Genomic DNA, 13,583 nt, shown 5'->3' with positions numbered 1-13,583 from the left:
TTCTGCAGCATCAGTGGATGACATTTTTGGACATTGTTTCCTATGTAAAACTTTACCTACCAAGTCCCCTCTACAACATGATGTCATGTTTCTGAGTAGAGAAGGAATTAGCATGTTTCATCAAAATATAAGAGGTAATAGAGATACAGTTAGTGAACTGCTTATAGATGTAGACTCTGAAATTATTGGTATATTGGAGCACCACTTAAATAATTGACAGTTCAGAGGCTTCCTTTACCAGGATACAGATTAGCTGGTTGTTTTTAAAGGAGTTCCTTGCAGACTGGTGGAGTGCACATGTATGTAAAAAACAGCGTTCCATTTGAGTCCATAGATGTATCACAGCACTGCAGTTAACAGATACTTGAATGTTGTGCAGGAGCAGTTGAATTTAGTGAAACTAAACACAGTTGTTGTTTATAGGTCCCCTAACTCTGGCTTCACAGTATTTCTGCTCCAACTAGAGAGGTTTCTTTATTCACTTTATAGGAAGTACAATAAATTATTTAAGTGTGGTGACTTCAATATAAATTTTGTATATGATGGTGCAAGAAAAAGGATCTGGGTAGATCTCCTAAATTCATATGATCTGACGCATACAGTTTTTTTCCAACTAGGGCGCAGGGGAACAGTAGCACAGCCATAGACAATATTTTTATTAATTCTACATTACTAGATGGGCATTCTGTTAGTAAAAGGGTGGATGGCCTTTCAGACAGTGATGCACAATTTTTAACACTAAAAGGCTTTTGTACTCAAACAAATGTCACATATAATTACAGACTATATAGGAAAGTTAATCCAATGGCAATAGAGAGTTTTTTACACATAATCAAGGAACAGAGTGGAAGGATGTTTGTAGTGCCGACAACATAGATGACAAATATAAAGCTTTCCTTAACACATTTCTCATGCTCTTTGAGAGTTGCTTTCCATTGGAACATTCTAAACTGAGTACTAGCAGCAAAAGGCAGCCTGAGTGACTGACTAGTGGTATTACTAAGTGGAAAGTGTATCAAAATGTTAGAAGTCAGAATCAAGCTACAGTAGCCCATTACAAATAGTACTGTGAGGTGCTTAAAAATGTTATTAAGAAAGCATAGAGTATGTGGTATGCAAATAGAATAGCTAATTCACAGGATAAATTAAAACCATATGGTCAGTTGTGAAGGAAGTGTCTGGTCAGCAGCACAAGGTTGATGATATAAAGTCATTTCATAGTAAAAATATTTCTGTTACTGATAAATCAGGTATATGTACAGTATTTAAAAATCATTTTCGGAACATTGCTGGTGAATTAAATAAAAATTTTGTTTCTATAGATCATATAACTCTCTTGGGAAATGCCTTTCTGAAATTGATGTCTGAAATATTCCTCCGTTATACAGACAAGGGGTGAAATTGTGTCAATAATTAAATCACTGAAGACTAAGGACTCTCATGGATATGATGGAGCGCCTAGCAGAATATTAAAGGACATGTGCTACACATGTTAACCCTGTACTTAGCCATATTTGTAATTCTTCCTGTAGGAATGGTCAGTTACCTGAACAATTAAAGCATTCAGTAGTAAGTCACTTTATAAAAAGGGAGAAAGGGATAATGTGGACGATTTTAGACCTATTTCTGTTCCATTAGTGTTTGTTAAATTTACTGGAAAGGCTGCGTATGTAAGGATGATTAATTATTTTATATCACATAATTTGCTATTAAATCTACAGTTTGGCTTTGGAAGTTGTTTAACAATTGAAAATGCTACATTCTCTTTTCTCTGTGAGGTACTGGGTGGGTTAAACAAAAGGTTTCAAATGTTAGGCATATTTTTTGTTTAACTAAGGCATTGGATTGTGTTGATCACAAAATATTGCTCCGGAAGTTGGACCAATACAGAATACGGAGAGTATCTTACAATTGGATCATCTCTTACTGTATCAATAGACAGCAAAAGGTCATTATTCACAGTGTTGAGAACATCTGTGATGTGGTGTCTTGAATGGGGTATGGTCAAATGGGCAGTGCCTCAGGGATCGGTGTTGGCGCCACTCCTGTTCTTTATTTATATAAATGATGTGCCCTCTAGTGTCATGGGCAACTCTAAAAATATTTCTGTTTGCTGATGACACTAGCTTGGTAGTAAAGAACATTGTGTGCAACAATGGCTTCGTTTCAAATAGTGCAGTTCATGACAGAAGTTCATGGTTTGTAAAAAATAAATTACTGCTAAATCACAGAAAGACTCAGTTTTTACAGTTTCTAGCACACAATTCAACAAAACTCAACATTTTGATTTCACAGAACGGGCATATGATTAATGAAACTGAACAGTTTAAATTTCCCTCGTGGAATGTTTCCTTCTATTATATTTCTATGTGTTCAGATAGATAGTAAACTGTCTTGGAAAGACCACATTCAAGATCTTGTTCAGAGACTTAATGCTGCCATTTTTACTATTTGAATGGTATCTGAAGTAAGTGATTGTTTGACACAAAAATTAGTCTACTTTGCTTATTTAAATTTGCTTATGTCGTATGGTTTTATATTTTGGGGTAACTCTTCCCATTCTAAAAGGATATTTTTGGCTCAGAAATGGGTAGTCCGGGCAATAAGTGGTGTAAGTTTGTGAACCTCTTCTCGACCACCTCTTAATATATACAGGGTGAAGAAAAACTGTGTCACAAAATTTTAACCCTTGATAGCTAATGTTGTGTAGGTCAACAACGCACAATTCTTAAACTGTGGAAACTCACCACCATGTGCTCCGATTGGCTGTGGGGCTACCCTGTTGCCAGAGGCTCTGAACAACACAAGTCCCAACTCATCCATTGTAGTTTTAAGATAAGACGTACCAGGAACAAACCCATCAATAGCTATTAGTTTGCATACAGAAAGTCTTTTACAAATTGTGTTGGCCCTGAAAAGGGCCTTTTATGTGGTCAGGATAGTGTTTACTTAAAACAGGTGCTCGAACTGGTGACCCTCTGATGTGACACAAGTTTGGTAATATCGAACGGTGTTTTGCAAACTCTTTCAAGGATTCCTGGCATTGCCTTGATGTGATTGGTGGCATGTTGAAAGCGATCCATTAATTCCTCTTCATTTCTAGGTGGTTCACATCTGGATAGGTGAACTAGAACCTCGAAGAAAAAAATTCAGGTGGCTTGATGTTTGATGATCACTGGGGCCATGTTCTAAGAGCACCTCTACCAGTTACCCGGCCGTCGAAGAGTTCATTTAAATATCCGCTCACAACATGACTGTTATGTGCGGATGCCCCATCATGCTGCAACCACATGCATAGACATATGTCCAGGGGAACATCTTCCAGCAGGCCAGGTAGAGTTTTTTGCAAAAAGTGAAGGTAATTTGCTCCAGTAAGTCAAGGAGTCAGACAGACTGACCCAATCAGGTGGTCACCCACAATGCCTGCCCAAACGTTGAGTGATATGCGTGGACATACATGGTGTGAGGTTTTCCCCTTGCCCAGTAATGAACATTCCAAGTGTTGTAAAGGCCATCGAGAAGGAAGGTGCACTCATTAGTAAACAACACAATGGTGTGAAAGTCAGGATCTTGTGCAACACGTCTCAGAAACCACTGGCAAAACTGTAGCCTGTGTTCAAAGTCTGCCACAGTGTTTAGGTCTTGGACAGGGTGGAAACTAAACGGATGCTGGCCGTCATCCCTCGAAACCTCCCAGACTAACCGGTGAGTGACCCCCATGTCGTGTCCAGCCGCTGAGTATTTGTCATTGGTGCTTCCTCAAAGTGCTCGAGTACAGTCTCTTCAAATGTGCCATCCTGTCATGTTCGAGGTCTTCCAGCATCACTGTGATATCCCACTAACAAGCCTGTTTTGCTAAGTTGCTGGTGAATTGCTGTAAACATTTGTGGGTGTGGGGGACGTCTTGCTGGGTACCGTTCCTCATAAAACCGTCGAGCTTCATAAACAAAAACCATATCTCTTTGTTCTTCAAATGAATTTTGTGCTATCATGCTTACTGTGTGACTAAATTGCAGGTGATGTGTGTGCTCTGATGCGAAGCTTACATGTGAATGCCTCTGACGTGAGGTGGAGACAAACAGCGTATCACGTTGGGGTGGTGACGGGGTGAGGGACATTTGTATGTGTGATGTGTGAACCGTCAACCAGTGTGCTGCCTGTTAACCAACGAGTGGCAACAGGGCAATCCCACAGCCAATCTGAGCACGTGGCACCAAGTTCCCATAGTTTAAAAATGGCGTGTTGTCGACCTACACAACAATAGTAGTTTTGGTTCTACTGGCATCAGCTATCCAGGGTTAAAATTTCGTGACACAGTTTTTCTCCACCCTGTATATCCTTTACTGTTGTTTTCCGATGACAATATCAGCAAATTCCCAAGAATAAGCAGCTTTCACTCAGTTAATACTCGGCAGAAACCTATCTTGCATTTGAATCGGACTTCCTTAACTCTTGTGCAGAAATATGTGCAGTATACTGCTGAACCCATTTTCAATAAGATACCACAAGAATTCAAAAATCTTAGCAGTAATCCATGCACTTTCAAATCAAAACTGAAGAGTTTCCTCATGGGTCACTCCTTCTATTCTGTTGAGGAGCTTGAAACATTAAGATGATTCTTATGTTATATTGTTGATTGCGTTTACTTAAACCTATGGCTTGACTTTTTTTGGGTTCATAAACATTTTATTTTTATCTGTTATTACATTTATGTAGTAATTTCATGTACTGACACATTCCATGACCTTGGAGATTTTTTCCTCAGTTTGGTCCTTGTGAACTTGATGTGTATAAAATAAATAAAATAAAAAATGTCTAGAAGTGTATAATATGAATTGCGAAACACCATATATATGCAGTGTCCCAACAGTACGAAATACGTATAGAAAACAGTCTATTGACTGTTTTCTATACGACAATAAGCTGGTAGAGCACTTGCCCGTGAAAGGCAAAGGTCCCAAGTTCGAGTCTCAGTCTGGCACACAGTTTTAATCTGTCAGTAAGTTTCATATCAGTGCACACTCCACTGCAAAGTGAAAATCTCATTCTGGAAACATCCCCTAGGCTGTGGCTAAGCCATGTCTTCGCAATATCTTTCTTCCAGGAGTGCTAGTTCTGCTAGGTTCGCAGAAGAGCTTCTGTGAAGTTTGGAAGGTTGGAGATGAGGTAATGGCAGAATTGAAGCTGTGAGGACAGGTTGTGAGTCGTGCCTGGGTAGCTCAGCTGGTAGAGCACTTGCCCGCGAAAGGCAAAGGTCCTGAGTTCGAGTCTCGGCCCGGCACACAGTTTTAATCTGTCAGGAAGTTTCTTGTGGAGTCATTCCAACTCCAGTGCTGGTTTTTAGTTTGAAGATCCATGGCACAAACAGCATGATCAAAGTAATCCCACAGATTCTCAATTGGGTTTAAATCCTTGGAGTTTGGTGCCCAGGGGAGTACGATAAACTCACAACATGCACATTCACTCGAACTGTGTGACATGTTGCATTGTCCTTCTGTAGATGCCATTGTGCTGATGAAAAACAAACTACATGGGTCCCCAAGAATATATGTGTATTTGTATTGGTCCATTGTGCACTCCAGAATGACAGAATCGCCCAGGAAATGCCACAAAAACATTCCCCAGATCATAATGCTCCTTCCGATGATTGCTGCAGGGTGTTTGCTCTCAGACATTTCACACTGTACACGGCAATGGCTATCTTTCATCTGAGAAGGCCATCTGTCACCACTCAGTGGACATCCAGTTGTGGTATTGGTGTGAAAATTCCAATGTTTGTCATGGATGAACAGCAGTCAGCAAGGGTGCATGAATGAGGCGTCTGCTGCGAAGGCTCATATACAGCAATGTTCACTGGACTGTCGTTGAGGAGGAGATACTGTGGTAGCCCCTTGGAACTGGGTGGTCAGTTACTCAACAGTTGCACATCAATCACCACTGTCATGTACTTACTCTGCACTGCTATTGCCACCATCTGTCGATGACATTGAAAGCAGGCAGTGGTCACATCAATGTGACTGGATGTGTATGCAATCCTAAGTATTCTGTGAATCTTCCAGGCAGGCCAGAGAACCCTGTAACTTCTGTTTTTGCATCCATGGAGGTATTTTCTATTGCAAAGTTGCTATGATCATCATCCCATGTTGAAGATATACATGTCTTTCGACATTGACTATCCTGTGCAAATAAAAATCACAACACTGCACAACATCTGTGATTTTACTTATGGTATCTTGTTCTATGGTTTTCAGATGCGCATATCATTCAGAAGCCAGAAGAAGTAGGGATACACATGGCTCTGCTGGGGTGGGATGTATCACCACTCTGGCAGGTTCAATCTAAATAGTAAAAATGTAAATGTTGTGTGACTAGGGCCTCCTGTCAGGTAGACTGTTTGCCGGGTGCAAATCTTTCTGTTTGATGCCACTTCGGCGACTTGCACGTCGATGGGGATGAAATGATGATGATTAGGACAGCACAACACCCAGTCCCTGAGTGGAGAAAATTTCCAACCCAGCCAGGAGTCAAACCCGAGCCCTTAGGATTGACATTCTGTCATGCTGACCACTCAGCTACCGGGGGTGGGGGGACATCTGAATAATTACACCCACAAATTATATATTGGTTATCAAAACAATGAAAACGTTAAAGGGAGATAGGTATATAAATTATGTAACTTTGAATCAAAGGCTGCCAATGAGTGCTTTCTGGAATTCAATAAAAAACTGATTTCAATTTATTCGTTACAACTAAATTAGCCACCCTTCAAAGAATGCCATTGGGAGAAAAGCAGCTTAGCAAGCAGCTGAAATCATTAGTCATGTCAAATGTTACTGTGCTTTCTGTCATAATAAATTAGGCCCATGCCAGTTCCATCACATTCAAGTTGGGATTGTAGGGCAGTAAGGGTGATACTTTGTACTTCTTGCTGGCACCAAGTCTGCTGACAGTACACATACCTTCTCAGATGCTTTGTTGGCTTTAATTAAACAGTTCATTTTTTTTTTTCATTTTACCATCACAGATTATTTATTTATTTATTTATTGGCTTGTAAGCACTCTTAAAATGGAAATATGAGGCCCTGTGCCATAACTATAATAGGTGCAGATGGGGTATTCAGAAGCATCACTTCCCAGAATTTCATTAGTCCCCCTGGCCATAATAATTGCTCTTGGTTGACATTACCAGAATTGGAGCTGTCCTTCCCTAACAAACCCATTCTTTGACATAATATGAGCTTTGATCATCCTCTGTGTTGCTTCCCCACATTGTAACACCCATTATGCTATCAGCTTGAAAGTGTTTGTCAAGTGTCATCGTACTGTCTATACAGGTTTCATCCAAGTAAAACATCTGACTTGTTGCTTCCATAATGAGTTTAACTTTGAAGACAAAACAGGAATGACAGTGCAAAACTTCAGCACACTTTAGCATCACAGTTCACTTATTACTAACATGCTGCTATACAAAACCCATTGAATTTAGAACTATGATCAAAGAAGTGCACCTCTACTTCCAGCCAATCCTCTCTTATAAAACTGGTAAAAGCTTGCATTAGCTAGGCACTATTGTTTTCACATGGTAAAACTCTTCAATAGTGCACGAGTAAATTGTTTATTGAACTTGTCAATATCACACAGTACTGCACCAGGTCTGCTCTTATGCGTGTAAGAAAAAAAGAAAAAAGGACATCTCATATGGCTGAACCACAAAAAACATATCTTTCAAAAGTAGAGATTTAAGAAACTATCCATGCACTGTACTGTGTGCTTCGCACAAAAGATTAAAGAAGTAATAAAGAGAATTCACTAGCAGTGGCTGATTGGGAAAATCTCATCAACCTCCTAAAACTGTACAGGCTTTTGCCTGTGTATATAACAGATCTTAATTGAGCCTGTACAATAGGGTGATGAAGTCCCTTTTTCTGTTTTTTCTTTGTCATAGCAAACTAAAATTTTCTGCATAACTTTTTGATTCCTGCTGTGTATGTCAGTTCTCCTTCTCTCTTATGGTCCTGATGGCAAAACACGTGAAATCCTTGACAGAAAAGGAATAGCCTTTTCATGTAATCTAGTAAGTTACTGTAATCTAAAAATCAAAATGACAAGACAACATTGTGGTAATCTAAGAAAGGGTTGTATATGTTGTCCAATAATGCATGCTGCAGTTCCGTTGAAACAGTGTGTTTGCTACCTATTGTTGGCAGCATCTGTAGCCAGGTGAATATCATCCATCTTCCTTCCATTTTCTCACCTTGCTTCCATGTTCTCCATCACTGGCAGTTATGAAGAACCTTCCTATCATGGACAAACAGAAAGAACATAGCTAGTCTGGCTATTGAACGCTGCCTCTCTCAACACCCTACCGACTCAAAACCATCGCCTTATTCCTTATACTACTGTCTTACTGCTTCACAGACAGGCTTTAATCCAAAAACTTAGACAACAAACAAATTTCTTGTGCCATATCCAGACAAATCCTTAATCCTTCTTACCATCCCCATGAACCAGTTGCAAGGGAGCACTCACCCACCTCCATAATCAACCAATATTATCCTGGATTTGTGCAACTAAACCATTTCTTTCACTAAGGCTTTGACTACATATTTTATGTCTCAAGACGAGGAACATGCCACACACAATACTTCCTATCCATGCCAAAGTAGTATTTCTCTGTACACCCAATCTAAGTATTAGGTTGGTGCATAAATTTACAGCGATTTCTTTCTTTCATTTTTTTATGTTGGTATTCTGTTTGCTATAGGTTTATTTATTGACTGTCATTTTTTATTTGTAGTTGGATATAATGAATCTGTTATTTGAGTGCTTCCTTCAAAGACTTGTCAAGCCTCGAAAAACGAATTTGTAATATCCAGACACTGAAGGCTCCAGTATGCCAGTATCGATACATTTGAATGTGTGCGTGAAGTGCGTATGGGACCTGAAGATGGCGTACAAAATTCTGAAATTGATAGTCAAAACAAAATAAAATAACTTCTCAGGCGCATATAGCAGTTTGATGATCTTCCTTGATAAATGTTTTACTTCAGTCTGTCAAACAGAATGAATGATCATTGAAAACTGTAGCCAAGAGCAGAGTTCATCATCCAGTGACAGAACACGCTTCTGAGCACAACATGTTCAATGTCAGTGGCTGATTGACAAAAAATGCCTTATAGATCCCTTTTTCTCCCTTCCCCTGGGGAGCTTCTATTAATTAAGGTCAATCCTGTAGTTCTCCTGGCCATGATGTCATATAGCCCCATGGTCCACTCCCATCTCGATTCCTGCCTCATGACCATAACTCCAGTCATCCTGCACTCATACCATCCTCTTATCAGTCTCAGTATTCCTCTGATCTAGCTCCCTAGCTTAATGTGCTCCTCCACATCACTGTGTATGGAGCAGAATTCTCCCCATATGTGGCTGGAACAAGCTCAGTGATGTTACTTTTATACCCCATGCATCTGTTACCCTTCCCTGCCAGCTGTCAGCCACCTTCCCCAATTCTCCCTCCAACTCCTCACATCCTTTCTCCTCTTGTCTATTCCACTGACACAGTCCCTCACAACAGTCAAGCTGCAGTGCTGGTACTATGTAGCCAAGCAGGACATGTAACCATACAGGTATGTGTGTGTGTGTGGGGGGGGGGGGGGGGGGGGTGTTTGTAACTGTATTTTTGAACTCTGTAGTATTTGTCTGAAAGCTAGCAGACTTTTCAGTCTTCTCTATATGTCTATGAAAGACTCTGCACCTCAACTAAACTGTGAGTTGTTACGTTTACCGCAAGTTATTTACATAGTTTAATTAGTTAATACAATATTTACCTAGTAATGGATATTATTATCTTGGTTATTATAATGTCAGCACAAGTGTAAAAATATAAGATGTGTGAGGTCTTTAAATGAAACAACAAGTTTACTGTTGCCAGTCACTGTTTATTTATCTCCACAATGCATTTCAATGGTGGATTTACATTTGTTAGTATGAAATTTGTGTGTGTATTGTGTTACAATTTTTTTGGGGGAACTTGCAGCACTGTCTAGTGGAGGAAACAAACACCATTTCAGAACATGTTTTTGGGTTTCTTTTGACTGAAAATTAAACGTATATCTAACGGTAAACATAAAATAACTAAAATAGAGTACCTCCACTGGTCACAGGTTCCTTTTGCTGTTGTGACACAGTAAATCCACCTGATGATGGAGGTTTAAACCTTTGAAATGTGTTGTGGAGGTAAATAAACAGTGACTGGTAACAGTAAATTTGTTGTAAGTACGCATTTAACGTATGTCTGTTCAAAAAATTCCGGAATTTCGTTGACAAAATTTTTCTCCGTTGACAAAATTTTTCTCCGTTGACAAAATTTTTCTCCGCTTCCCTCTTACTTATTGTGCATAATCTCCTTTGAAATACTCTCCTTCACAATTGATACACCACTCCAAATGCAGTTTCCACTTGTGGAAGCAGTCTTGGTACACCTCTTGCAGGATCACATCACGTCTCGTCTATTGTTGCAAATCTTTGTCCTTTTAGTGGGGTTTCCAACAGAGAAAATAACAAATTAGGCCACAGGGGCCAGGCCTGGAGAATGAGGAGGAAGAAACAGCACAGTGATTTCGTTTTTTGGGCATTAGTCAAGCACCAACAGGGATGAATGTGGGGGGAGTGTTATCGTGATGCAAAAGCCATGAATTGTCTCACGTTTCAGGTCATTTCCTTCTCATATTTTCTTGCATGCGTTGCAACACACCCCAATAGTTCCTTTGATTAACAGTTTGCCCCTGTGGCACCAATTCATGATGAACTAATCCTTCAAAGCCAAAGAAAACCATTAGTATGGCTTTGACATTTGACTTGTCCTGATGAGCTTTGTTGTGTCTTAGACAACCCTCCCCAACACATTGTGAACATTGAACCTTGGTCTCAACATCATAACCATAGACTCACGTCTCATCACCAGTTATGATTCTCTTAAGGAACATCTCATTCCTGTTTGCGCAATCCAAAAGCACTTCACAGATTGAGAGGCGTAGGTCTTCATGGTCTTGACTTGCAGGCGTGGGACAAACTTGGCGGCAACTCAATGAATTCCAAGATACGGTGTCAGGATTTCATGACATGATCCAACTGAAATGTTACATTTCTTCTGCAGTCTCTTCGACAGTCAGTCTTTTATTGGCACACACAATTTCATTGACATTCCTGACATGAGTGTCGTCTTAGACGTCATAGGGCATTCTGAACGAGGGTCCATCTTTAACTTCTGCCCAGCTATTTTTAAACCATGTGAATCATTCATAACACCAAGTACAGGCTTAAGCATTCATCACCATAGGCTTCCTGCACGATTTGGTGTGTTCTGTAAAGGTTTTCTTGAGTTTCAAACAAAATTCAATGCGGATGTATTGCTCCCGTAATCCTGCCATCGCGAAATTCGCAAACTGTGCAACACAATGTTCTACCAGTATGGCACTGAACAATAACTAACAGGCATACAACAACGAAACTTTCGGCAGTTGCACCATTGGCGCTGAATTAAGATTGTTCTGGATTTTTTTCACCAGACCACATACATGGAACCATAATTCTATTTGGGCTAGTTTATCCTTGAAAGTGATTAGTCAACTTGAAGGTGGATAAAGAGAACAGCTGTAGTATGTAGAAACATGTAGAAATGCATAAACTTTCCAGCTTTCAGAAATTGTAATTAATCTTAAGATTAAACTTACGAAGAATATATGAAATTGCATCATCTGATATCTAAATAATTAATTACAGACTATGAATTAATTAGATGCATGTAATCATCATGCTCGCTTGCTTGACAATGTTTGGAGTGTTATGGACAGTGCCCTTTGACCAGCTTGGGATTTAGACTAAGCACAGTTTATTCAATTTTCTGAATTGTCACCTATCATTCATATTCCTCATTTGCAAATGAGTAGTATTATCAGGCCGTATATCTATTTTGTTAACAAACATATGTTTTCTGCTTGGTGTGTGTGACCCAGATGTGTTTCTTTTACAGGCATATTATCCAGCTCTAAACATGTTTTATTTTTCATGAAACTGATATTTTTCTGTCATTTTACAGAGAACTATCAAGATTCATATCTGACAGAAGAGTTGATGGTAAAATTGATAAAGTTAGCAACATTGTTGTGACTGATCATCCTGATGCAAAGAACTGGCAATACCAAGAAATAATTAGACAAGGGGACACATTACTAAACCGTGTTCAGAAGCTCTCTCGAGTAATTAACATATGATTCTGCAATTTATTCTACACTGCTGCAAGTGAATATGGATTGTCTGACTCGTCCATTGCCAAATATTGTGCAGTTACCCTCCTTCACACAATTTCTGTGATTCGTAATGAATGTGAATTTTTATAGAAACATATTGTTCAATGTCTACCTCTATTAGATACTATCAGTTATACTCACATTTTTTACCTTGGAAAACAATAGTTGTTACAATGAACAAAAATGAGAGGAGTCAACCATTCACCGGAAGCTGATTAATGATGGCACATAGGGATATGTAAGAGCATAGAGATGTCATGTTCTACCATACCATTCTTTTCCTATTTTAAGTACAATCCGTCTCACACTCAACGATGCATACTCCTGTGAGTGAGCAACCCCCCACCCTCCCCCCACCCACACAGCCATGAATGTGTGCTTTTTGATTTCTTTATGGTTCTCTCTCTCTCTCTCTCTCTCTCTCTCTCTCTCTCTCTCTCTCTCTCTCTCTCTTTCCCTGTGTGTGTGTGTGATACAGAAATACATCATACTTTGGTCAGCCCATGTAACTGGTTGATTTTCTTATTTTCAGTGCTTTTATCTTCTAATATCCATTACTATAATAATTTTTAAAACATGTTTGAATAAATAGTTTCATTCTAATGTTTAGCATAGTGTACAACTATCTCATTTAATATTTATTTCAGACAAAATTTAACTTTTTTTTCCTTTCACCAGTATAATATATTGTATTACAAATATTTTTGTCCCATTATTCATGCTGGGCCATTCTTTATCTTATTTATCCCTTTTTGTGTAAAATTATCTAATACTTTGAAGCAGTTTCAAACGCTAAAATGAAGGAAAAGATTTTGACTGTGTTCTTGAGCTCGATAGAGGTACAAGTACTTTCTCTGAGAAGTATATGGAGAAGGTATAAGTAGGGGCAGAAAAGAGAAGTGAGGTGATGGTGTCACAAGAAGAAGAAGAAGAAAAGGGGGGGTGTATGGGAGTAATACACATTCATCACTAAATAATGTCATAATTTTAAGTATCAGGCAAACAACTGAATAGTAATCTGCTGACATGTGGAGCAGTACAGATGTCAGTGAGACATGGTAGAGAGAAAGAAATTAAACTTTTAAGTATCACTCAATGTTCTACACTGTTAGATCACATTTGAATGTTGTTAATCAAGAAATGCAAATGGTCATTTTTGAACAAAATAGAAACATGTAATTTATGATACAACATTAACAAAGTATGGGTGGACATATGTTCCCATTGATCTAATGATAAAAACAAAAAAGGAAAACTGACACAAATAATTGGGCA

General features: G+C 39.1%; 1 protein-coding gene across 1 annotated transcript in view; it reads left to right on the top strand.

Moving 5' to 3' along the window:
- LOC126354286 (26S proteasome non-ATPase regulatory subunit 6-like) overlaps positions 1-12,853 on the top strand; it is a 157,773-nt gene extending 144,920 nt beyond the window's left edge. Inside the window, exon 8 of the mRNA XM_050003830.1 lies at positions 12,098-12,853. Within this exon, the coding sequence (XP_049859787.1) occupies positions 12,098-12,272 (175 nt within the window). The 3' untranslated portion in view covers positions 12,273-12,853. The remainder of the gene's footprint in view (positions 1-12,097) is intronic.
- Positions 12,854-13,583: the final 730 nt, after the last annotated feature.

The sequence above is a fragment of the Schistocerca gregaria genome, chromosome 3 (assembly GCF_023897955.1).
Source record: "Schistocerca gregaria isolate iqSchGreg1 chromosome 3, iqSchGreg1.2, whole genome shotgun sequence".
NCBI classification, from domain to species: Eukaryota; Metazoa; Arthropoda; class Insecta; order Orthoptera; family Acrididae; genus Schistocerca; species Schistocerca gregaria.
Note: the sequence above shows the minus strand (reverse complement) of the source record. Positions and strands in the feature narration are given on the sequence as shown.